The sequence below is a fragment of the Thermobia domestica genome, chromosome 3 (assembly GCF_964235325.1).
Source record: "Thermobia domestica chromosome 3, izTheDome1.hap1.1, whole genome shotgun sequence".
Classification (NCBI taxonomy): domain Eukaryota; kingdom Metazoa; phylum Arthropoda; class Insecta; order Zygentoma; family Lepismatidae; genus Thermobia; species Thermobia domestica.
The window spans coordinates 107,331,629-107,359,067 of record NC_137456.1 but is presented as its reverse complement, the minus strand read 5'-3'; the positions used below and the strand labels follow the sequence as shown (position 1 = coordinate 107,359,067).

The window sequence follows — 27,439 nt, the reverse complement described above, 5'->3', positions numbered from 1 at the left end:
ACTACGCGCAAAAGTGTTAAGTGGAAGGATTAAGATTCACCCAAACTCTAAAAAATCGAAAGAAAAAAAAACTCGACTTTTTCTTATGACAGCAAAACAACTGTTCATTGGGAATTTATACTTGAGGTTAACCGTCATTAGGACTTATTATGTGGAAGTTCTGAAACGTCTTATGCGAAAAATCAAGTATCAGAGTGGCCTCCATTGGAAGCTACTGCATGACAATGTCCCACCACAAACGCACTGACTATTCTTAAGTTTTTGTCCCCAAAAAGTAACACCGAGCATACTCGCCAGACCTGACCTGTCCCTCTGATTACTTTATTCTCTTCAAATTGAAAACAGCTTTGAAGGGTTGAATTTTGACCAAACAGAAAGCAGTGACAAAGACCTTCGATAACATTATAATCCAGAACTTCTAAAGATCATTCCATGACTTAATGGACCTTGCAAATTGTAGTAGGTTCCTACCAGGACTTAATGTTTGTGGTCTAAGTAGGTTCCTACCTGGAATAAACCGAGATACGTTGACTCTATTTGTTATTTTTTTGTTTTTTCAGACATAATCTAGTTTCCAAATTGCCGCACTGTATAATCTACATAGGAAATGATATGTAATCTGGCTCAATGGTGTAACAAACATATATGATGTTCTTGTTTAGTTTTTGGTACTACTGACCTGCTAGAAAGCTTTCTATTATTATTACATTTCCAGCCAACAGGAAGGTTATTAGACAGTCTTAAGTTCACTAAAAATATATTCTTATTTTATCTTATATTTAATTTGATTGATGAAATTATTTCCTTAAGATATGGTATAATTAGCACGCGTGGTCCTAGGTTCGATTTTCTGTGAGGACATGCAATTTTTTTATATTTATCTGCTACTGCGAAATAAATGAGAAGCTTCTTAAAGGGGCAGACTACTAAATATTTTTGAAAAGCTAACAAATTTTCTTTTGCCCGTTTTTCGTAAGTGAAAAGAGATAATGAAATGTAAGCGATAATAAATACAAATATTATTTAAAAAGTAGTTAACAAGGAACCAAGACAATATGATAGGTCATCAACTACCACTGAGTTCATTTTTCTCGTCGCTGCCTTAACCTAGATTTTTGGGTAATTCAAATTCTGAACATACTATAATTTCTATGGATGGCAACGCTGATAATTCTTCCGATTCGTATTTTCGAGTGTAGAATAACATTGTCTATTACTGTGGTAAGTTACATCTCATTATCTCTTTTCACTTACGCAACACGGGCAAAAGAAAAATTGTTAGCTTTTCAAAAATATTTAGTAGTCCGCCCCCTTAAAGTATGATAAGAGACAGACAACTTTGTCCTGGAACATCAGAAATAACGAATATGCGAGCAGATGTGCTATCCACATCACCCAACTAAAAAGCCGTATCAGCGGCCATGGTCATCGTGGCTGTATCTCCACAAACAGTGAAATTTGTCTACGTAGATCACCATCGATCACTTGAAAAATGGCCAACATATAGAAAATAACTAACGCTGCTAGTACAGTAACTACGTATTATCTATGTGTTAGTATTGTATAAATAACTATTCCCCTCCCCAGCTTTCGAAACGTCTGCAATTTAACTGCATGATACTAGTGACATTTCTTGACGTCAGATAGAAGGCAGAGCAGCTAGCAACACCTGTTAGCCTGCCTGTGAACCATTAGAAGCATGACTGATCCTTTTTGTTTTTAGAATAAGAATATAAAGTAGTTATTTATACAGGGTGTCCCAGAAGTTTCTGTGCCCCTAAGTTTGGTTATCACAACAGAGAACAATGTCAGTATAATTTTAGTTGTAGTAGTGGTAACATTGCTTTCATGGTCACAGACAGCACTGTTTGGGATCTCTGCTTTCAAGCACTGTCTGGTACTTCTGCTTTTAAGGTCACGTGTAACCTGTCAGTTTTTGAAGCTATGGCTGATGTGAGTGATTGCAATAGGCTAACACAATTCAGGATCGGTAACACGGTTGTGACTGAATGCACGAATGATCACACACAGGGTAAAGAGGTAAGTTAATGAGTGTGTTTAGCGATCGCTTTGACAAGGTCCACCTCGTTAAGCAATCTTGTTTGACTGGAGGAAACCTGCGTTTGCTTCAGGAGAGAAAATTTCTCAGATACTCTGCAACATGTCAAGAAGAACATGGAGACGCATATATCTATGTATAGGGCACGATGGAACATATACAGATAATCTAGATACATAGTCCGTATAGGTTACGTAAGTACTCAACTGTAGTATGTACTAAATAAATAAACTACGTAAGTACTAAAATTTACACTGGCATTGCTCTCGCTGAAACTCACACCTAGATATAGAAGAATTTTCAGAACCTAAACAATATAAAAACATATGTTCGTAATAAATAGGAATATTGTCATGTACACACTATATTTTAATTTTAGCATGTTAATTAGCTACAAAACGCCACAACATATTCTTTATTCTTTTCTTTTCTCCATCTATAACGGTAGATTCAGGTAAGACCGTCAGTTCCACGTAGTACTCAAAATATCTATACTACTTCATCCCTTTTAATAGCGATACACCGTAAGTCACAATGTTGTGTATCTGGTAAATACAATGTATATTTAGTAGCAAGCAACGGAACAAAAAATAAGACTTGTCCTCTTATCTTCTGTGTAACACTTTGGAACATGAATCCGATCATAATTTCTTGGCACTTCCTTGCAAGCGCTCCAGAAGGAAAAGGATTCGAACAAGTGACGAAAACAGAAAAACTCATTTCTCAATCAATCCATCCGAACTGAACTACCAAATAATTTGCAATGTAGAATATGAATAGGAGGCGTCTGTGGCACAGGGTTTTTCATATACTCGCCGACAATAGACACATAAGCAATAAACAATATCACCATCTGCTGTTTGTTTGGAAAACTTACTTTCAATGGACAAGTTTTCACCCTTGGGTTTACCGACTTCTGGTGGTGTAGTGTTATCTGGTAGTGTTACTTTTGAGTAGTCTGGCACGTTAAGGACGTGTAACAATGACTTATAGTGTACAGGCTGAATTCTTTGTGATGACTAGTCTTAAAACCATATATAATATGAATAAAATTCAATATTGGAAGGAAAAATGACTTATTTATGAGGATAGCTCGTTGGCTAAAAATATTGGTAAAAAAATCTTCAGAACTCAATATTACATAGATGTAAAATGATAAACAAATCATATACAGAAAGTTCAATATATGCCTGTGTATCCAGATATGAAAGTGGATGACTGTGTTTTGGTAAATACGTTTGTTTTCAGGGTTTTTTATTCGCTGGAGAAAAAAATGTGACAAAAGGTCACAAAAGACCTTACATTTTTAAAAATAAAAGTTAAACAAAAGGTACAAGTTACGCATTAATTTTCTCGCTCTAATTCTTTAAACTAAATCATATTGTGCTGTAGTTATTAATGAAACATTTTCTCGTGAAATACAAATAAATTTAAAAGGCGTTTTTGGAAAATTTCACCCAAAGAAACTCACCTTCAAAATTAAACCACCCCTTACAGATTTTTCCATAAGAAAATGACTTACGCAACATGTTAGGATTATTATTGAAATATCTGTATATAGAATAACAAAATCACATGTCATATTTCAGAAACTTACCCCAAAAGTAAACCACCCCTTATGGATATTCTCATGGAAGTTATTTATGCAACATTATAGGAATATTAATGAAATATATATTTATGAAATATGAACAAGATCGCCTGAGTTGCTTTGGAGAAAATCGTTCGATGTCAAACTCACTTCTAAGAGTAAACTATTCCTTGTACATATTTTCAGAATAAATGAGTTATATCATATTGTCCGGTTATTAATAAAATGTTTATCTGTGAAAAGTGAACAAAATTGCCTGAGTCGTTTTTTGAGAAAATCGTCACAAAAAAACACCATATTTTCCAGAACAATTGATTTATTCCATATTGTCAGGTTATTAATGAAATACTTACTTATAACACATGAATAAAAATAATAAACCAAAGTTACCTCTATTGCTTATCTTTTCAGAAATATTCGAATATGTTAATTTTAATTGATTATTAAGTTTTTTCAGAAACTTATCTTGAAACAAAATTCATAACATGAATTTAGAACATGCAATACGGCCGTATGAACGAAACATAATAAGTATTTACAGTGATTTAGTAAAAGACTTCGATACAATGAATCACTATATACTACTAACAAAATTAGAAATGTATGGAACTAGAGAAATCTTTACAAAATTAATGCTATATTGCAAGATAATAGTGGAGACGAAATTTTAACTTGACTGGAAAATTTAAATATACACCGATCTGCTATGCAGTGTTCCGGAGATTTGAACAGGAATATAATGAGACTAATCCTCTTCCTCTTAAATATAAAGTATTCTCTATATACCTAACAATCAAAATTAGTATTGTACGATGATTATATGAAGTTGTTAATGAAAGATTCTTATCCAGACTCGACTCATGACACACACAAAGAGAGAAAGAGAGAGAGAAATGCAATCTTAAAACTAAAAACAGGAGAATGGCTTAATGAAAATAACTTCACATTGAACACTGAAAAAAAAAAAAAAAAAAAAAAAAAATCTTTATTAAAATGCTGTGGTAATTTTTGGAAAAAATATCAACATGTGTGTAAATTTTCAACATGACATTGATTCTTAAAAATGAAACAAAACGTGTTTTGCATTAGAATTTATTACACGAATAATACATTTTGACATTAAGGCTACTTCATATAGCAAACTTTAAATTACTCAAATGATGTGATACAATGGTACACGGAATACAACTGACGTGGTTTTCAAAATATGAAAAAGCGTTATACATACAATAATTCCAAAATCAAAACGACATTCATATAGAGAGACAGATTTACTAACTCTGTCTTCAAATATTAATATATGAAAGTATAATTTGTGTTCTGCAAAATATCACAATGAGAAATAGACGAACATCCAAAACCGTCACAGAAAAAAATGCAAATAATAATAAAAAAACTAACGTTTACTATCACCCCTGCTGTCTGTGTATGTTCCAGCATAACTCTGGAGCGCCTGGAGCAATTTCGACCAAACCTAGTGCAATATAACACAATCTGAAAACAAAATATTGTGGGTCTAAAACCCCCTAGGAGTGGGAGCAATTTCTACCAAATGAAAACAGTGAACAATAACGTAATAGTTACGTCTTTATGCCTATGTAACTTGTACAGTATGGAAGTACTGCGGGTTGCATATATGTACAATTTCCATTCTTTTCCTTTACATTGAAAGCGATGTTGTCTATTGTTTGTAGTCTATTACAGGAAAACGTCTGGACAGTTTGAAATGACTTTTGGAACATTGTTAATACCTACCTCGAGCTAGGTTTTTATTACATTACTTTGGTCAAAGGGCATATCCTAATGGAGTAGCGAGTTCAAAATGTATACAAAAAATGGAGTATCTCATGGGGTTTCTATAATTACACTTTCATTAAAAGTTGCATTCTAAGGGACGGAGGGAAGGAGATTCAATTATTTCTAAAAACCTTCTCTCCATCTAAAGAACGGATATTTCAGCATATATATATACACAGAGGTCGATAGGGTTCTATGTAGATGTAATACTATTGCAGAATGACAGCACGGAAATGTAAAAATTGCACCTTTGAGGCACTAGTGTGCTAGCAAAGTAGTCGTGTTGTGCGAAGTTGAATCGATTCTCGAAAAACTATATTGAAGCTCTTTCTCATGCTCACTTTAGTTGTTCCAACATAGTTAAACAGTGCCACGAACAATGATTTGGTGTTGGGCGCTCTACTATTAATGTTTAGTCTGAAGATATGTAGCGCGACCCCCGAATAACCCACATTCGAAATAGATCCCACTCAAGCTGATACCAATAGTGCTGCGTGGAATTAAGACAAAGACCGCATCGGAGAATCCCAAACAAACATTCACCATCCTGTTCACAAAAAGTTATGTTTCAAGGTACTTCATAGTATTCATGCGCTGAAAGCCAACCATATTGTGCAACGAAAACCGACTGCACAAAGCTGTATGAGCGCCACTTGGCAGGAGATGAGTGAAGTTTGCAGTCACTGCACACAAAGTGTGGATATATCTAACCATTGTGTAGAGGTTCGAGGAATTACTTATAGAAATGTCAATGAAAAAGGAAGAAGCAATTCCACTCGTCAGTACACTGAAAGTAATTTACACTGTTTCATAGTTGTGGATAGATTTTATTAGAAGAAAATTAAAGCTATGCCCCTCACCATCTTGTATTAAGCTAGCACCAACCAGGTGAAACTGCATTAGGACAAGATGTCCAGTTACATAGCTAAATTATCGCTGACATTCTACACATGGATGGACGCCAGGATTGTGATTCGTCCTATTCCCTTTATCAACATTCCAGTAAAGAGTTCAGCTGATAACCCAACGGACTTCTGAAACTGTCTTTTTTCTCATAAGATGCGAACAGTTTCCAGCCTCTGGAAAACGTTCCAACAAAACTGGGATAAAATACCGATCTACGTCTGCAAATAAGTGGAAAGTGCGCTGTTGGGTAATTGTCAAAAGTGTGGTCGTCACATAGAACACAACTGCACTTTGAATACTTTAAAATCGTGTAAATGTCACTTAATCATCCTCTGTATAACCTCAATTCTTTCGTTCTGAGGTGTAAGTCAATAGTTCCGAGGAGTCCGGAGAAGTGAATGCTTTTTAACGTACACAATAGTCTCAATTCAGTGTACCTGTAATGAAGACTTTAATAAAAGGAACAGAAGGCTAAAACATTACTATATGATGATATCATGTTGTTGCTAATCAAAGGTTCTCTTGACAATATTTCACATCCTGCGATAATCTAATTTATCGTCTCTCAACAACTTGTATTGATTTTTAGTAAAGACCTTTTATGCTTCACAAGGTTTGGTTGAAGGCGTATTATCGTCTCGATGGTTCCCGCGTACTAGATGGCGCACACATCTCGTGTTTGTAATTCCAATCAACACCACCAAAAACTTTCTTTAGTTTATGTAACTACTGCGAAAGTTTGAGCAGAATAGTACTTATGGTACTAAAGTTTTTTTTTCAAACCAGGGACTGTTTTTGTACTCACCCTATATATGAAAGAGGAATACATAAATTTTAAAATTGAATTTGTTGAGAGTTCTGTGGGATAGAAAACATGTGTAACTAAGAACAGTTGAGCTTCCTCCTAGCTGTATGACTAGCATACGTGTCTTCGGCGTGGAGACTTAGTTCGATTCCCACGTTAAGCTGTAGGTCCACGTCTCATACAGCCTCGCTGCTGAAATGGATACTAAATTCTAACGCAACGAATCCAGTTAAAACGCAGCAACTTTTCTCTCTCTTTTTTTAAAGAGTTTTAATTCGTTTGCGTTTAAAATACATTGTTAAAATTTCACCACAGTTCATATTTGCTACAATAATTTATTAACTTTAATTGGAATCGAAAAAGGTAAGGTCTAAAATGGAGAACAATCGATGTTTAATACAAAATTCCTAGAAGCACACGTTTATATATACATTCAAAATAGTTTTCTTATGTGCTCACTCAAAGTTTAGGTATGATGTAAAGAGATAATTTCACTGCAAGAAATTAGAATTTTCAGATCTCACGTATACGAAATTCATGTTAAAGTATAAATTCATGGGACATTATCTCAACCTTCTAATCTGTGTGTATTGTATTGCTTTATTTTAAGTTTTCTATTCCATTTATTTATGTTGATATCGAATGAAGTTGAAAATGAACTTCAAAATAGGTTTTATCCGCAAAACTTTTACCACAAGTATGGCAATAGAATGGTTTATCTGGTCGATGAACCTTTAAATGGTCTTTTAAATGATGCTTCCTTCTGAAAGCTCTGGAACAAACAGGACAAGGAAAGGGTTTCTCTCCAGTATGAATTAATAGATGTCTTTTTAAATCTGTGGAACCAGAAAACGCTTTGCTACATTCTGGGCAAATGAATTTGCTCTTATGTGTTCTCGCAGTCCACTTGTTTATCATGCTTCTCTTCACAAGACCTGGAGGTACAACGGAGCAGCTGAAAATAAAATAATAGTGTGTTTTTATACATATACCTTCTGCTCCGTGAAGAATAGTATAAAAGCTATTTCACAATATATATTTTTTAACTACTGCGGTATTATAAGATGACTGCAAACTATCACAACTATATATTTTAATCTGCTAGAGAAACAAATAAAGAAATGGCTGCAATATAAGCATTTTTTAACAAGAAGTCAAGTAGGAGTACAGAGAGATAAGCAGCAGCTCAACTTGCAGTATGGAAAGGGCAATATTGTTGCAAATTATTGTTCGGCACACCTTGTGTGCGTAACTCGGGTATATTCATAAGAAGAAAACAACGACACTGGGTTAAGATCTGGATTTTCCAACTCGAGGATATTTACCCACACAAAAATCTTAGCTATGAACCCAACAGAAATACTCATGCTTGAAGTTCTATTCCGCATCCGAAGTGTCACTTCCATATATGATGGGAGATTTCTGGAAATTTATTAAGTCCAACTTTCAGAAGAAAAAATCCACATAAAAAAAATACAAGGGATTCCCGACAGAGAATATTATAATGTAATGCCATACATGAAGAAAATGTCAGACCTAAAAAGAGGTATCTCTATCTATTAGCTATTAGTCCCTTTGATAAGTCCACCAAACTGAACCTTTCCGAGTTGTCGCTTCAGTGCTGTACAACAGTAATGGAACTTTAATAGCTTTATCACTATTGGAACTTTAGGAACTTCGATTAATTTATCAAGAGCTATACTGCAAATGATATTCAATGATACCACAAGTTTAATAACTCGTAAGAGATATACCACAAGTTTAACAACTCGTAGGCGACTAACTGAAAAAAAAAAAAAAAAAGTTAATGAAATAGGAAATGAATAATTTTCGTTTCCCTCATGTTGTTACTATATTATATACATTTCTTGTAATATGTTAAACCTACTCATAAATTTATATTTATATTAGTTTTATTTGCATGTACTTCATTTAGCGGATATTACTTATATATGTGCAACTTTTGTGCCAATTTAATGTCTTACTTTGGATGAAAATCGGTCGAAGCAAAACACTACAATGAAAGAGACCTACGATGTGATTCTGTGTTCCAGTATTAGTACGGAACACTTTCTTTCGAAGTTTATTTAAAGTTTGAACTATAACAGATGGAAACAATGTACACTTTGTTCATCGATTTAAAACAATAATTCCTGACTTCACACCCATGTATATTGTCGTTTTTTTTTTTAATTATTAATAATTTCATCGTGCAGATTCTTTGTTATATAACTTTTCTTTTATTTCAGCTTTTTTTTCTTTTCTTTTTTGTCTCTTGTAGTTCATAGTTACCCTCAGAGTCAGGACTAAAGCACAATTTGAAATTTATTTCACAAAAATATATATAAAACATGTTTAGTGAATCCTTTCTGTTTCCAATACTCTACATCCTCTTCATTTGACCTCAGTGTGACAAGAATTCAGAATAAGACACTGTAGAATGGCATTAGGAAGAAAAGGCAAAACAGATATTCATAGTATTGATCACCACGAATAAGACCAAGAAGGTTTCGGTGAACAATATCTCCACGTTCTACGCTTAATACTCCCCCCCCCCCCCTTTAGTGCTAAGCTCAATGAAACAAATCAAATTAGAAAGAAAATGGTTTGGTAACATGAAACAAAAAGATTCAAATAGTAGGTAGGTATACACTTAACTATTTTTTCTAATGATTAGATAGATTCCTCAGACAGCAGGGGACAAAGGAGGATGCACATTGAGTAAGATTATTTTATATCTAAAAAAGAATAAGAGGCACAAAAGCCTGCTGAAAGAGAAAATGAACTATATTAAAATTGATGTTATTTACTCACTATTTACTTTAAATCTCAGACTTGGTGAGTAAATAATATATTGTATTACTTGCGCTTATAACCCAATTTAAATTAAAGTTAACCCAACAATATGTGTATTGTTTGTAGTTTAATGTCCCTTTCTGGCATTGGTGATACATAATACACAGACCTAAAATGAAACCGGAATTAGAAATTGAAGTCATACGTATCGAACGAAAGAGGAGAATGCTAACCATTTACCAGCGATGTGTTGGATTCCGTTCCCGTATCTATACTAGTCAATCGTTACCATAATTATACACAAGTAACTCTCATCGATTCTATCAATATAACATAACATATATATCAATATAACATATATATCTTTCACAGATCTTTTTTTTTCTTATATATTGTACTTTCTTTAATTTTAGTTGTTTATTGCGCCATTAGCCCGATCTTATACTAGCAAGGTTAATCCTACCTTGTACTTCTTTACCTCTTACCACAACGAAGCTTCCCGAGTATCTGTGTAAAAAATAATTGTTACATGACTATAACCAAGTTTTCTCTCAAAGTGTTTTTATTTAACATTTTGTCGAGTCTCCTTAACTTTTAATTAACTTAGGTAAATTACGATTTAAACGAGAAAATTATCTAAATTATATCGGTAATCAAAATATTACATATTAGAGTTGAAACAACTTCGTCAACTCCAGCCCAGATGAAGTTTATTACATGTCTGATAAAACTCAAATAATAGCTGCAGTATCAGTTAAAAAGTGCCATAGTTCCTGAGATACATTGACGTTCTATTCTTGCCTCAGAATATTCTGCAAAATAAGTCCGACACTTTGAGACTAGAATGACTTGATTATGATAGAACTCTTCCCGCTGGGACATTTTAAATTTTAAAATAGTGATGTAACATAGTTGCCCAGGTTACCCTTAAAATAGTCTGACTTTACGCTCTGCATTTTATTATTATTGGAGGTACGAATAAGTATTATTATTTTTACGACTCAAATATAAAAAAAATACGCATTACATTTATTTTTTTCACTATCGAAATACTATAAATAAAATATGAAGATTTTTCGACTACTACATTGTAAACGGCGAAGGGCTGAAGTTTCGGAATAAACACTAACTTTAAAAAAAAAAAAATCTAAAGTATTTTAGAGTTGTACCCACAGGGAAGAATGACGAAAACTAACTGGTGGAAAGGAAAACAAATTAGGAAATCTTGGATAAAGTGAAGGAGATCAGACAGTATACGAGAACAGGAAGGAAATATGGTTAAAACACTGTAGAAACTGACGGATATAATAGTAACCAAGTAACGTAAAGGAGAGAAAACATTACAATTAATGTTAATATTAAAGACTACAATCCTTACGTCGAAGTAAAGAGAGATTAGTGAGGGTACCACAGCCATGACTATTTCTCAAATTATGGAAGTGACTTGCTAGTGATGCGAAGATTACTTATGTTGTCGATGAATATCTTTTGAAGTGATCATGGCTAAAACATACGAGGCGACAAAAGCAGAAATTTACTCATTCGTATGAGACAACAAGTCAGGACTCTTAATTAAAGATATTGCAAGTAATTATGGCATGCACAAATTACAGAATGATATAAGAAATAAGAAGCCTTAACCTACATGTTCCAAATTCCCTTGTCTCTATGAAAGTCAGTATTCGTACATTTACTTTCTCTAGAAAGTCCTTCTACCTTGGAATATTTTGTTTTAGAATGATAGACTACCTAAGTTAATGGATATCGTATTCTTATGTGTTAACACAAACCGTATTTGATATGGAAGGTATCCCAGAAATTATAGAACATAAATCTTACATACATAAATCTTTATTTGGGGAGAATATATTAGAGTTACCTAGGTACATCATGTGTTAGGCATTTTTAAAATGTACGACTTAGCATAATACACGATTTGCATTATTATACGATCAAAAAGTTTGTGCAACAACCCAGAAAACAAACTGCGAATCCCTTTCGACAATACACAGAGTGGCCCAAAAGTAGGTATACAGTCCTGTATGTTATATATATGTACGTCTGTATACCTACTTTTGGGCCACTCTATGTATATATATTACAAGCAAATCACCCAAGATGCAATGATTGACATACTTGCGGCACAACACGTCATCAAATTCCTTTGTCTCTAGGGAAAATCAGCAAAACAAATTCACGAGGAGATTAAAGTTTATGGCAATGAAAGCTATCCTATGAAGTGGTATCCATGGCGAAACGGCTATTTCAAACTGGACGCATGACCACTTCGAATGCTTCTAAATTTGGGAACCATCTTTCATAGATTATGCTGTTATGACGGAGAAACTGGAGAAAATAGGAAGACAACCACTGAAAGTGTAATGACTGTTAGGTTATGGACCAGTCTGAAATAAAATCCATAACCAGCTGGGGTTAGCATGATCGATGCCATACTGTTTAGCCAGGAGAGAATTCGAGAGAAAGCGGCAAGAGAAATTTGGATTGCTGTCAGCGTAATGAAGGAGATTTTGCGATCCAGAAACAAAGGAAACGAATAAGCAGTGAAAACATTCCCCTTCTCCCCCAATCCTAGAAAGATGGAAGTCCAGAAGTCTGCTGTTCATGTTCTAAGGCTATGAGGAGATCACCATGACAGACTGTGACTACCAGAGAATCAATTATCATTAGTATTCTCTCTTCTAGCACACTTACGAGAGGAACTGAAGATCAAACGTCAAGGAATGCTCCGCAAACGGATGCTGCTGTTGGCAGACAACGCACAAGCTAATTCAGCCAATGCATCCATAGCGAACGCAGTGCAATTAAGATACTCAATATTTATCGGAGCTAGCACCAAGCAGTTTCATTTTCCAGAAATAAAGCATCCATTCAAAGGACACCATTTCACAGCAAGAATGACATTTCTAAAGTAGAAATGTGGTTTTAAGCCCGAAGTGCAGACTTCTACAACAAACAAAAAGCTTACCCAAAGTGAAGACCGCTGGAAAAAAGCACAGGGACTACGTAGAGAATGAGTAATGCTATTATAATCTCAAACATATGTACAGTTGTTGTCTTTTAGCTGATTGTGTGAACTTTTTGATACCCCCTCGTAGTACATTATGTATATGGCAAACAAAGTATACAAGACGAGCATACACACAACAAATAAAGAAGGCTGCTACATGAAACAGGTATACAGTGGCGGCGATTGCTGAAGGGATGGGTAAGTTGGCCTTCCTCTTTTTGCCCGTGCACTATGGCTTCTTAAGTATAACCTTAGTATACTAATAGAAAGTAAACTTGTGGGAAAAAATCTATAAAATTAAATAATAAACAAATGCTTACTACTATAAATCTTTACGAATTTGTTTCACAAATGCTTACTACTATAAATCTTTACGAATTTGTTTCGTAAGGATTCATGAGCGGTCACACAATAGGGCGCATTAATTCTATATTAAGTATCCATGATTTTTATATTATTGTATTTGGAACTGACGGGATTACATTAAAATCCGACTATTATGAGGCGTTTGTACATTGTGGCATACAACTTCACTAGAAACTATGCTAATTCACTGATGTCATATATATATATATATATATATATATATATATATATATATATATATATATATATATATATATATATATATTGCTTTAAAACCTCAGTATAGAATTTAATTTGATTTGATTTTCAGCTTAGTGTCTTTTTCAGTAGCGAGACTATATGCGACTTAGACTTACAGCATAACGTGAGATCCGTATCACATGAGCTAAAGCCGGGAATCGAACCAGTATTGAGTACAAAATTAATGGCTTTTAATGTAAGATGTTTATTTTAAAATAAATTATTTTCCCGTATTCCCGCCTAATGACTAAGCCCATCATCTCTTAAGATACGTAGCGATCATTGTACTCCACAGAGTATTTGACCACGTCTTACCTTTCACGTTGACAAATCGCTATCCCTACCGTTTTTGAGACTAATCGCAACCACTGTAACTATAATAAAATTTTTACAACACAAAAATTTTTGGATTTTGGAAAAAGAAACGAAATTAGACTATGTAAGGTCATAATTTTACGTAATACAAAAGCTGTGATGTATTTTTCTACTATGTTATTATAGTGATTGCAATGACTCGTGAAGCCTGAGCTCTACACGAATCATAAAACTGCTCTCCCTCACGTGTGATGCATCGGAATAATTCGGCGCTATCTTTCGAACGGATACTTGAGAAAAAGTGAAACAGCAGAAGCGCACTAATAACGTTGCCAAACTTAGAGGATTTGACAACAAACGAATAAAGAAAACAATATTTCAAGAACTATAACACGAACGCTAACAATTATTCGAACTAAAGGCAACAATAATGATAGCAAAAATATAAAACAACAACAACAACAACAATAAAAACAGAACGAAACTTAGCGGCAATCCGACGACGCTGTACCCTCAGAAGATGTTCTCCATATAGCCCGAAAGACGACAATGGCAAAATTTCGTGGGTGGGGATTGAAGACCGCAACACACCCTCACGTTCTATTGAGTGGTGAAATTGGTAAATCTAGGTGAAGCTTCACGACTCATCGCGATCACTATAGGACAGAATATCATCTCATAATAAGATAGAAAAACGAAAAAATTCAATGTAAAGAATGTGACGGTACTTCCATAGGAAAGGTGGGGATTGAACATTTTCCAATAAGGGCAGTACTAGCAAATTCAAAATATTTCCCTAAAATTTATCATGTAATAAAAGTTAACAAAAATTAGGAAGAAAAAAATATTCAAAATATAGCTTTAACTGCAAGAATTGAAGCGTCCCTTTTCAGCAGCAAGGCTATATGTGGCATGGATCTACAGCTTAAGATGGAATTTGAATCACCGTAATACCTTAGAAGTTTCAAAGCTCTTCTACCGGGAAACGAACCTGGGACCCTTATATCAGTCACACAAGCTAGCCAATAAATCAGTATGAGGAACTGCCCGAAATCAGCTTCTAGCCTGTTATATAGCTAGAGCTTATGAACCCCTAGAGCAGGGTTAAGATGACCCGTTATGTTTCCATGTGGTTTAAAAAGGATACATGAAAAGGTGAAAACTAAGGAGCTGAAGTAAATTTATAATTGAGGTTTAAGTTTAGGCATATTCCTTACACAAGAATTGAATAATTATAGGTTTATTACAAACGTTCGATTGGTACGTCAATTAATACTTCTCTGATAAAAGAGAGATTGGCTTTTCTGACTTCTTAATAGTTCCAAGATGCTAGAACTTTGACTGAGGAGAATTTACACATAATTAGATATTATGCTGAAACTTCTGGAAGCTTTCATATTTCTGTGAAAATGAGATTTTCTTTAGCATGCCATTACTGTGACACCACACGAGTCGATCAGTGACATTTTTGCCGCGAAATTTAAACAAACATTTTAATAAATTACGACAGTCTCTTGGATTTTGTTGAAGAAGCTAACACAGCTTAAACTTTAATCACAAACATTACAAGTTAAATCAATTTTTGTACTTAGTTTTTATTAGCTACTAGCATATTTTAATTGACAGGTCTAAGTTCTATTGAGGAGTTTCGTTAGTTAAAGAACCATAAAAACAAAACACTATGTTGAATTTTTAAGGGATTTCTAATTAGGTATACCTCCTACCTTCATATTATACCTGTGTAATATATTGCAATAATTTTGGCCTTACGTAATCATGATCAAATGTGATAATTTTTCAATATATTTAGGGCCTTTCGTCTTCATTTATAAACGTAAATATATTACTTAGATCACTTCTGCCTTAAGACATGAATACCTATATAATTGTTTATTTCTTTCTAACATGAAAACAGTGTTATGTTCAAATCTTTATTAGGATTTCGTTGAATCATTTCCATGCAACTGTGCTATTAATGGGAAAATTCGGTCACCAATTAAGCTTAAAATCATTATAATTTATTATTTGTGTTCAATGAAAGCTGCGAAATTTTTTAATACAAACTAATACTGTTTTTTAAAAAAAGCATACAAGCACCTATACATTAAACATACTATTACATACAAATAAAAAATACAATTTATGGCACACAGTTAATGTAATCTTTTCTTGAATGAACTATTACATGGCGTTTCAAGTTATTCTTCTGACTGAAACTTTTCTGACATAGTGGACAAGAAAAAGGTTTCTTTCCCGTGTGAACTCGCGTGTGTCTCTCGAGCTTAGATGGAGTATTAGTTCTGTATGAACACAAATTACACCTATATTTACTCCACGCTGCTTTATCAAGAGCACTCAGCAAAGCTTCATCGGAAACAAAGGGTTTCGAAGGTAAAGGATCACAGCTGAAATAAAAAGATGATGAATATATATATTTAAAGTATATAAAAGCAATTTCAAATGTACAGAAAGATTTGTCTTTATGATATCGATAAGTTTTAATAAACATTGTTTCTCGGAGACAGTTCGGTATAACACGGCTATTTAGAGCATTAGTGAAATTTTCGGTATTTAATAAGGAAAGAAGGAAAAAAAAAAAGAAAACTGATAAAAGTCCTTAATGATAGAACAAAGAAATCAATCGAATAACGCAAACTTATGAAGAGTCTAATATTGAAGGAAGATTTGCGTAATAGTTTAAAATTTATGTAATTCCAGCACTTGATATTAAGCAATTACGTGGATTTATTAATTTTATACTACCTAAAAGGCACTCACTTCGTTACACCACAAACATTAAGTATGAAATAAAGAGCAAAATGGATCGGAACTTTCTTTTGCGAATAACTACTCTGCGTGAGCCTTTATCTTAAGTTGTTTACTGACTTAACGTCTTACTATATTAATCTATATTATACTCTTACTTAAGACTGTTTTAAGTCGTACATTGAACTTCGCCAATCGTTTTCATGTTCTTAAACGATTTAATTTTAGAAGAAACAGAACGCTGTATCACGTCAATTTGAACGTACGTGAGAATAAAACAAGAATAAAATAAAGTCTTACCTCTACGTTTGAAGATTATTTATCGTGAGTAGAGTTGAAAAGTTCTCGATGTATAGCCAGCTCAGACGGTGATTCGAATTCCACCTTAAACTGTAGATCCATGTCTCATATAGCCTTGCTGCTAAAAAGGGACACTTCAAGTAATCAAACCAAACTGATTTCGGATTGTACTTTAAAGAAAGAAAAAAAAACTGATAGTGTCTGATATCAGTTAACTGATCTGTCCTATAGTCTTTGTCCTTGTACTCAAGGAATGTGTCAATGCAGGAGGTCGCCATTTTAATCATTTACTTTAACCACTATTTGACCAGAAAGTACCACTATTTTACCTACAACCCATTAAATAATAAATAACAGTCTGGAAGCTAAAACATAAATAAAACATAAATTTGCTCTTTAATGGCCGTTAACATCAAAAATAGCTTTCACAAACACGATTGCTACATTGATACTCATTTATTCCCTTAGATTTAGTTACGGAGTCTATCCAAGAATAGTTTAGAACAAAAATTGGTCTGAATTTTAACTTTTTGCGTTCAACAAAACATTGAAGACTTGTTATTTACAATTTTCAGTTTGAGGTTGACTTTTATCAACAGCATGCTGGCTTAGTTACAAGCAGTCTCATTTTCTATTTTTGCACGCCAGTATTTAATTATTTTGAAACTTAAATTCTAAAAGTACCTAAAATTAAAATTAAGGAGATATTTTATGTTAATTCAAAATCCTCAGTCACCCCAAAAAATGAAGTGTGTTTAAACTGGAAGTTCTAGATTTTACTATTTGTAGTAAACTAAACTAAACTAAACTAACCTAAACTAAACTTAAAAAAAAAAAAAACTTCAATAAACTAAGATATGAAAATATGGATAATTTAAAGGGTAGAAATAAGCTTATATATGTATACTGTAATTTGATGTAAAGAGCTGTGATTACTATCTCTTATTTCCATCAAAGGCAATACTTAATTAACCACGCAAATGGATTACAAGGAATTAGTCACACAGGAAAATTACACTAGTATAGCATATAATTGTTGAAACGATTAAGTGACACATTCAACTCCAAGTATCTAACCTTAACTGCACAGTGGTGAGATTATCAAAATCTTGTAATACGCAAATATATAATTTATTGCTTTTGCTTAATCTATTCCAGATGCTATTAACTGAGCAGCCAGAAGCCTATCCATCGCTACTTCCAAGATTTGATTTGCTTGGAAATTGAGAGCAAGATAATTTTTGGTTGAAAATCTGGTCTTTTTATGAGTTACCGGCACTGTTTATTTCAACTAATTTAACTTTCTAATTTGCTAAAAGACCATTATATTGTATTTTAAAGTCCATCAAAACTTACGAAATTTCAAATGACATTTTGTGGAAAATATTGTCATTGTCTTCATGACGCAGAAGATTATAAATGTTTTGGAGCCCAACCATCACAAGGTTTTTTGCTAACAATTTATCACAATTTTATCTGAAATGTTAGTTTGTTTTAATTACTGAGGAACACACTGTTTTATCGTCATAGAACCTGTTTTAATTACTCATATGGACCTTCTGTCGATACAGAAAATACTACCTACCTAACTAACTCTAATGCCTACGAAACCCGCAAGTTTAATGCTGCGTTCACAAAAGCTCTCTATTGACTTCTGTCCTTAGCCAACTGAACCCGTTTTCTACTTTGTATTTTGTTTCAGCGAGATCCATTTTAATATTGTCCTACCATTTGCTTCTATATCTTCCTACTGGTCGTTTTTCGATTGGATTTCCAGTTAAAACTGAGAGCGTTCCTACTTTCTTCCATTGTGGCTACATGACCTGCCCACCTGAGCCTCTTAGATTTTATGACCCTAACAATGTTTGGTAAACGATATAAATTATCAGTTCCTCGTTATGAAGTTTTCGCCATTCCCGTTCTTGGGTCCAAATATCCACCTCAGTATTTATATTCTCAAATACTTTCAGTCTGCGTTCTTCGCTCAGAGTAAGTGACAATGTTTCGCAACCATGCAGCACAACAGGCATGATTACCGTTTTATATGTTTTAAGCTTCACATTCCTCGACAAACTGCGCGACGATAAAAGATTTTTGAAGCGAACAATTCCTTCATGAATTCCCTACTTTCAGTCGACATTTAATTTCTTCGTGAATATGATTTTGGTCTGTTAATATTGATCCTAGATATCTGAAACTATCCACTTTGTCGGAAGTATTATTTGATATTTTGACGCATCCATAATTTGCAGTATTACGATCTCGGCGAATTTCCATGTATTTAGGTTTGTCTGCTTTTATCAATTTTTCTGCAAGTGATTAATAAGGTCTTTGCATTTCTTTCTATTGTTCTCCTACCATGCCGTATCAGCTTTACATCATCAGAACACACCATAACCTAATGAATTACCTTTCAGCTATAGGCCCTAGTTGCTATCTTTATCTAACACTAACACTATATCTTCTACTTCCAAGAACTTGACAAAGATTACAAGTTCTGTTCTTTCCATTACAAAACAATGCTATGAGCGCTTACTCTCGATTTTTACCAAAATTTAAACGCTAGAAAAAAAAAAATCAGTTTAGTTTCACCAACAGAATTAATTTTTCCCGCAGAATTCACCAACATACTATATTTTTATGAACAGAAATTTATGAGCTTATTATTATTCACTGTCCTATATATACATTTAACTACATGCAAACAAGGACTAGATCAGAAATTTCAACCACTGTACACACTTTCAAGTTTGAAAACATATGTATGTCTGAAAATACACGTATCACATTAGATACGTAATATTTTTGACATAAATTAGAATCACAAATATAATAGCAATACGTATGAATATTTCGTTAGGATAAAATAAATCAAACACAGTTTGGCATAGGATACAATGTTATTTATTGAAAATCAAAAATTCAAATTGATCATTTTACAGGGTGTCTACTAAAATTCCAAAATGAAATTTCGTAACTTTTTCGTGACCTTTTCTTTACCAAATCATAAAATTTTCTAACATTTTCAATAGCGAATTCGGGTGCAAATTAGGCCGAATTTTCATCCATGCGATAGAAACGTACTTTGCTTGCGATTTGGTAGCGTCTAAAGCCGACCATAGACATTTCTGGTGGTGAATTTTGACGTTTTATAGAACAAAATTTTCCAATCTGTACTTACATTTGCACAGCTAAAAAAAAAATCATGACCCAAACGCTAAATTTCGTGACTTTTTCGTGACTTTCATGTCCGTTTTCTGATTTCGTGACTTTCGTGACCGATAGACACCCTGTTGTACATTGTGCATAAATATTCATGGGACTTGGTAAAAATTTTCTACATTATTTTTTTCTTTAGCATATAGTGATAGGGTACGCCACATTTCAGAAATATAATTATTGATCAATTCTGTAATAAAATAAACAGTAATCTTTGTTCTAACATTCCATTCAATTCACAAATGTCCCATTTAATTCCATTATTCCATCATAATATCCCATTCAATTCACATTATGAAACTTTCATATACTCGAAGATGTGAAATCCAATATGTCTTCCTTTCGCGTTCATCAAATACTACTTTACGTGTTAAAATTATCTTAATATTTTCAATGAAAGAAGGCTCTGTTTTCATGGAACTTATTTTAGTGATTTCAGGAAGTTCCTTTCAATAATTTTTTTATATACGTATATTATATATATATATATATATATATATATATATATATATATATATATATATATATATATATATATATATATATATATATATATATATATATATATATATATATATATATACACGACTGAAGATCCCACTAACAATGATCTACGCAGTTAACAATGTCTTCATTACCCAAAATGAAGCATTATCCCCTTAGAAACTGGCGTGGCATATAAACACAGCCAATTGTTCCATTGAGGTCAGGTGTAGTATATAGAATGTGTAAATACAACATTTGGACAAAGAGGACGGATATGTTTTATAAGCCTAATTTGCGTTTAATTTGTCAAATAAGTTATTTAATACCAAATCACTGGCTTGGATGCTTTTAGGGCGTACAACCTTTATTTTATTTTTTTTCGTGAAGACTGATACAGAAAGCAATCTGTAGCTGTCCCTAAAGGGTTAATACTTGGAATGTTATGATGTAAACATTATAATACATGAGAGCAATATACAAGAGATATACTGTCGTGTATAAAGAGGCTTTCTTTGGGTAAAAACTCATTCACTCGTGATGTCTGTTCCAGCGTACCATATTTTACGTAATTGGTTACAACATTCTGAAGCATCTAAAACGATTTTCTAGAAAATATGAAAGTCGGTGCTCTGATCACGCATCGCCCAATTGAATGTGCATCATCTGGCTGGTCATAGCTCCTCACGATTGAACAGTCAGAGATTTCTAATTTGGTTACTACTTATTTTCATTCAATGAATTGTAAGGCAAGTCTAAGAATTTTGGAACCATAAGTTTTGAAAGTTTAATATAGATCTTGAACTGATTCTGGGCATAACTCATCACATAACGAACAAAATAATTACAAAGGACTGTTCCTGCTTGTCGTTATCAAATGCATCTCCGACTTATGAACTCTTCTAAAGTGATTGTTCATATTACATTTTACATTAAATCGCCTTCCACATATGGGACACACATATGGTTTCTCGCCCGTATGTACGCGCATATGCCTCTCGAGATCCGCAGCGTAAGCGAAAGGTTTGAAACACACATTACAGGTGTTTCTGCCCTTACTTTTGAGTATTTGTAATGCATGACACCTCTTTCTTACTTTCACCAGGTTCTGAACAGCATCAATAGGAAATCTGAAAATAAAATAACAATGGAGGTTTTTTGGATACGAACACTGTATATACGTAGTGAAGCAATTCAAATATGTATAATACAGGAAATGAAAACTAATTCGTGATTAATTTTTTAAACGATGCTTGGACAAATGAAGATTACTGGGAGAGTATACTTTTATTTACTACTTGTATTACTTTTGTTCTTTATTTCCTGCCATTTGGTAATAATCAATATATCAAACATGTTTACATTTCGTAATTATTATCAAGGTATGTATTTACTGAACCATACAATAATACTTACATCACTGTAGATAAAATATCGTCGAATACGAGAGGCTTATAGATAGGACTTAACTGAAAGTAATGACACGAAGTTAAGTTTAATGACTACTGGTTATGCTCCATAATAATTATTATTAGTATTAACGAAACATAATGTGGAAAGTGATGAATCAAAACACCATGAAACGACAAGTCAACTGAAAGTATTTTGAATTTCCATTATGAATCAGACCTTGAATAATCATTCCGTTACTTTGGCGGGTACACCCACAAATACGGGAACCATAACAACAGTAACGAAATGGTCGGCTTAACTTTTTTATTGACTGACAGAAACCGTCCACAATCCACATGTTATTGGAGTGGTTCTTCCTCTATACAAGTGTGTAATAATCTAGTAAATAATGATACACAGTTCAAACAACGTGCAATCTTTGATTTTTTGATGAAAGAAGGAAGAAGGATGACCCATATCCATAGAAGGCTACAGGACGTTAACGAAGATTATATCAGTGGCGGCAGAACTGACTATAACTCCTCTTCCCTCCTAGCTTTGGACCGTCTAGAGACTTTTCATCATTTTGAAGACATTCTTTAAATTATGATGTGAGGTACAAATATTAGAAAAAAGTTAACAACGAATTTGTCATTTCATAATATATCTAGTACGTGTCTTACATTCAAAATTATTGAATTTAATTTTAAATATTTTTTTTTCAACACAACGAATTAAAGTTATTCAGGAACTGGAAAATAATTCATGTTGCCAAAATTGCTCAACCCACATCTTTCATTTGAATTTCTCACTCGATTCTGTAAAAATCATTCGACTGCATATCCACTAACATACATACTATACTTAGTAATAGTGTAATTTGAAACGGACTAAAAATAAATAAAGAAATAAAACTAAGAAGTAATGAAAATTTAACCAGTGAAATAATATTCTAAGGAAAATTAGCAGCAGGGGGTACAAGATAATATTTTGAATTTTGTAACACTTACATATTTGTCTGTAGCTTCATATCTTGCTTTAACAGTAACATTTTAGAAGTACACTACCCCCGAAAAGTTTCCGTACAAAGTAGGTTTATGTATACTTTACGTGTATTCGAGAAAAAGCAAAGTCATATCAATGGAATTTATTTTTATCTGGAACCCACAATATGTATTTGAGAGGAAAATACAGAAATTTAACAGAAATGGATCATTGTTTTTTTCAAAAAACTTAAATCTTTGATTCATCAAAGTAACCTCCACGTGCTGTGATAACAGCTTTACGGACTTCGGGCATTCGCCGTATTAGTTTCTGTAGAGTTTCGGCCTTGATTGCTATACAGGCTTTACAAAGACACTCAAATAAGTGTTTCTCGCTAGAGGGACGCATCTTTCGAACTTCTCTATCAAGCTCATCCCACAGTAATTCAATTGGATTACAATCCGGTGATTGTGAGGGCCACACCATATTCTTGAGGTCTCCCTGTTGCTCTTTTGCCGACAAATACCATCTACAAAGTCGGGATGTGTGTGTCTTGCTGCATGATGAACCCACGACCAATGAGCCTCTTCCCAGATGGCACTGCGTGTCTGATCAAATTCTGATGGTACTGCTCTTTCTGCATTGCACCCTGTATTTGCACTAAATCCCCCACTTGATTGTTACCAAAGCAACCCCACACCATTACAGAACCACCCCCGTGCTTTACCGTTGGCAAAATACACGACGGAAGCAGTCTTTTGCCCTTGGAGCGACGCACGAAAACCCTGCGTCTATGACTAAAGAGCTCAAACGTTGATTCGTCAGCAAATAAGCATTTGTTCCACTGCTCTGGCCCCCAGCTTGCAAATTTTCTTGCCCACAGCAATCTCTTCTTTTTGCTTTGAGGGCGCAAGAGCGGTTTCCTGGTTGCCACACGGCCGTTTAGTCCCGCATTAACTAACCGCGTCCGGACAGTTTCATAGCTGATCGGCTTTTCGCGAGTTTCATTCACTTCAGCTTGTATTTGGGGCACTGTTTTCAACCTGTCGCGTTTGCTTGTCACTATAATGTACTTGTCCTCCCTTGCAGTAGTAGCTCTAGGCCTTCCAGATCTTGCTCGAGAGCGATTTTCCCCTGTTTCAGCAAATCATTTTAAGGTATCATGCACTGTAGTATGGAGTATTTCCACTTTTGCGGCTATTTCCCGTATTGTATAGCCTTCTTCACGCAAAATAACTGTTTTTGCTTTCGTTTCAACGCCCAATTCCCTTTTCGTACGGGGCATTATGGTGACTAATAGGGAACACTTTACACCTCACTTCAACACACACACAACAACTAGTGTGCAATAAACAACTTCCAACAGTGAGATCTGAGAGAGAAGTAGACAGAGCAGCTTGAGAGACACCTATGAGGCATTTATTGTGTGTTTGACCTTCAATTTGCAGTCTAATGGCCGTTTTCTATCGCACGCGTACGTAATGCACCACCACAACGGCGCGATATTTAAGTTAATTTTCTTAATTCATCCACAACAGGCCAAGACCTTTTCTCCCGTCGGACTCTAAAATGTTTCACCTTTCATTTGTGAGCAAATTGTAATGCACTCTTAAGTTACATTTTGAAAATTTCTTTATTTCGTGTTTGTCCGGAAACTTTTCGGGGGTAGTGTATATCAATTAAAAATGTAATTCAAGAATATTTAATGTTTCTTAAACTTGCAACAAAAAAGTTATATAAATATACATTAGATGCAATTAAATTACAAAATTATAAAGTACATAAAAACATTTAATTTCTTTATTCATAAAAGTTTGTATATGAAAGTTGCAAAGAATGCAAATCTACTACGGAGTCCCTCTCGTCCTCTCGAAACAACGTGTATTAGCTTTTTTCTGCGAGAAGAAGAAAATCCTTCACACTTTCACAGTGTGAATCACGCGTCAGCTCAGAGCTGAGGCTTCGCCTTATTTCGTTCTCTCTCGCCTGCTATAAGAAAATATGTAAGAGAAGTTTTCAGTCACGGAAAAAATGTGATTACATTGTACGCAAGGGCAGGCGTTTAAAGGTCTACTTTGTGAGACGTGACCAGAGAGTCTGTGACTTACGTACACTATCTTGTAGTCTTTCTCATGGACATCAAGCAGATTCCATAAAAAATTTTGTCCGGTCGTTCTTCATTCGTATACAGGAACAGATCTCCACAATTGTTTCTTTCTTCGTACATGTTAACTTTGTGTCTACACTGCAGAACTGTTCCTGGACGAGTATTAACACGAATGACTGATGAAGAAGTTTAAAGAAGGGGATATCAGAGTTGAAAACAAACCTAGAACATCAAGTAGAATCACTAACTCAATTTTTTCAATTAGTGAACGAAATGATCGTGCAGAGGAGTGGACTGTAGCTACAATAAAATACAAGAGATGAAGAAGATTTTAGTTATCATAAAGTGTGTGCAAAGTGAGGACCTCAACAGGCAACACCCGGTATGATGGAGAGAGTGATTTCTGATCTGTTGGAAGCGTTTACAGCTAACAGTTATTTATTTTGTGACAAGAGACGAAGCGTTGGTGTGTACTTTTATAATCCAGTATGAGTTTAAGAAAGGGCACCATTGCGCTCCTTCAAGTCATAAAAAAAATTCATGAGCCAGCGAGTACAGAAATGGGTATAACAATATGAATCACTGAAATTTTCAAAGATGATTCGAGACTGGATTCAAGCTGGTGCAAATGCATTGCTTGCAATGGAGACTAATTGGAGTAATACCTTCATAAAGATGAAGTCATTCGAACAACAGTTAAGTTTGGAGATCTGCGTAAGTTTAAAAAAAAAAAAAAAAAAAAAAAAAAAAGTTAGTCCGACTTTTGCATTGCTTTCAGTAAAGTCCTTGTATAATGCATGTGTTTCCTAATATGTTTCAGAAACATTACGAATAATTACAAGCATTTATTCACGAAACACTATAGCGTCTACTTATAATGCAAGATTTGCGAAATCAAAGTAAAAGAATAATATAAAATTGCAAATTACGGTAGTAGATACATTTCTTCAAGCTTAGTTCACCATAAAAAACAATGAGTGATTCCATTTCAAATCGTCCAGGGTGGTCTTCACGACTGTCTCAGATTTAATTTATTTTTTAAAATAAGAAACTACATACAAAATTATTAGACCCATATATATATAAATTGCTGGAAAAAAATTTTCTTCGATATACAGCCTTCTAAAATGGCTGCCCTCCTCTCGGATTGCTCGAAAAACTGAAAAACATGTCAAATTTAAAATTTTATTGTAGAGAAACGAGTGTACTTAGTAACATAATCGCAATAGCAAGAAGAGTATAAAGTTGTATGTTTCGGTGGAGGGCCAAAATTCGTCTTTTGGTCCAATAGGAATCGCGCAATTCACTCGCAATGTTGCCAACTTTGGTTAAATTTTTGCTAACTTCAAACATTTTTTCTCCTGTCCTCATGAGCAATATCAATCATCTGCTTCTAGCATCGAAATCTACTTCATAAGTTTCCTTAAAATGTAAAGGACTTACGTTTCTGATTATTACATTCGACGTTATAGCATGATGAAAAGCTGAAAATTTCATTAAGACGCCATATTTGGACGCCATTTTCTCAAAAAACCCACCTTTTAAAAATCTGAATTTTTTTTTTACATGTGTTGGAGAAGTACCTAAGTATTTAATATCCGCTAACCGTCCATGCGGCTGTAGCCCCGAACACTCGCAATTAATTATTGAAATTTCGATTTTTGTACTTGGAATATAAATATTTCCTATGGGCATTTAGGTCCTATACACAAGGCGAATTGAAAGGGAGTATGAAAATTTTGAGAGATGAATCCTGACATCAAATCCAGTAGAAAAGTTCCTATAAACATGAGTCGAATTCCTCTTTGTTTTCGAGTTACAGGATTTCTAACTCGGGACTCAAAATCGGCTCGGGACAATAGAAGATAAGATATATACAGGGCGTTAAATCAGAAACTGTGTGTTAAAGCTTTGGTAAAGTTCAGAAAGTTGATTTATATCAAAATGATGATTTTTACGTGCGTTGCAATTCGGTTGGCAGTGTTGCCAATTTGGTAGAACTTTTATTTGTTTCCAAATGACACTACGTGGATTTTATTTGATATTTGGTATTCATTAATGATTGTAAACATCACATGAAGCACAATTTTCCCCACATCATCACAGTTTTCGAAAACTTACATGTATTTCATTAAAAAGTTTTATCTCGTGCGTTATTTATAGTTTGCGTAATTCGGTGTCGTGAACATCGTCCTGGTGTTCTCTGGAACCATGAAAATTGTTTTCACTGGTAACATGACATTGTAGTGCACTAATTACAGTGTTTGTGTGAATAATAATGGGGA

At 34.0% G+C, this 27,439-nt stretch overlaps 1 protein-coding gene across 7 annotated transcripts in view; it reads right to left on the bottom strand.

Moving 5' to 3' along the window:
• LOC145680650 (uncharacterized) overlaps positions 1-27,439 on the bottom strand; it is a 191,181-nt gene that overhangs the window by 81,513 nt on the left and 82,229 nt on the right. Inside the window, exon 4 of one of the 7 annotated variants that reach the window (XM_081751362.1) lies at positions 4,729-8,113. The exons of 4 other annotated variants lie outside the window; for them this stretch is intronic. In XM_081751362.1, coding sequence (XP_081607488.1) covers positions 7,786-8,113 — 328 coding nt within the window. In that variant the 3' untranslated portion in view covers positions 4,729-7,785. Of the gene's footprint in view, positions 1-4,728; positions 8,114-15,860; positions 16,309-20,729; positions 21,802-27,439 lie in introns of those variants that run through there. 2 more of the 7 variants (XM_081751368.1, XM_081751367.1) reach the window with 2 other exon arrangements.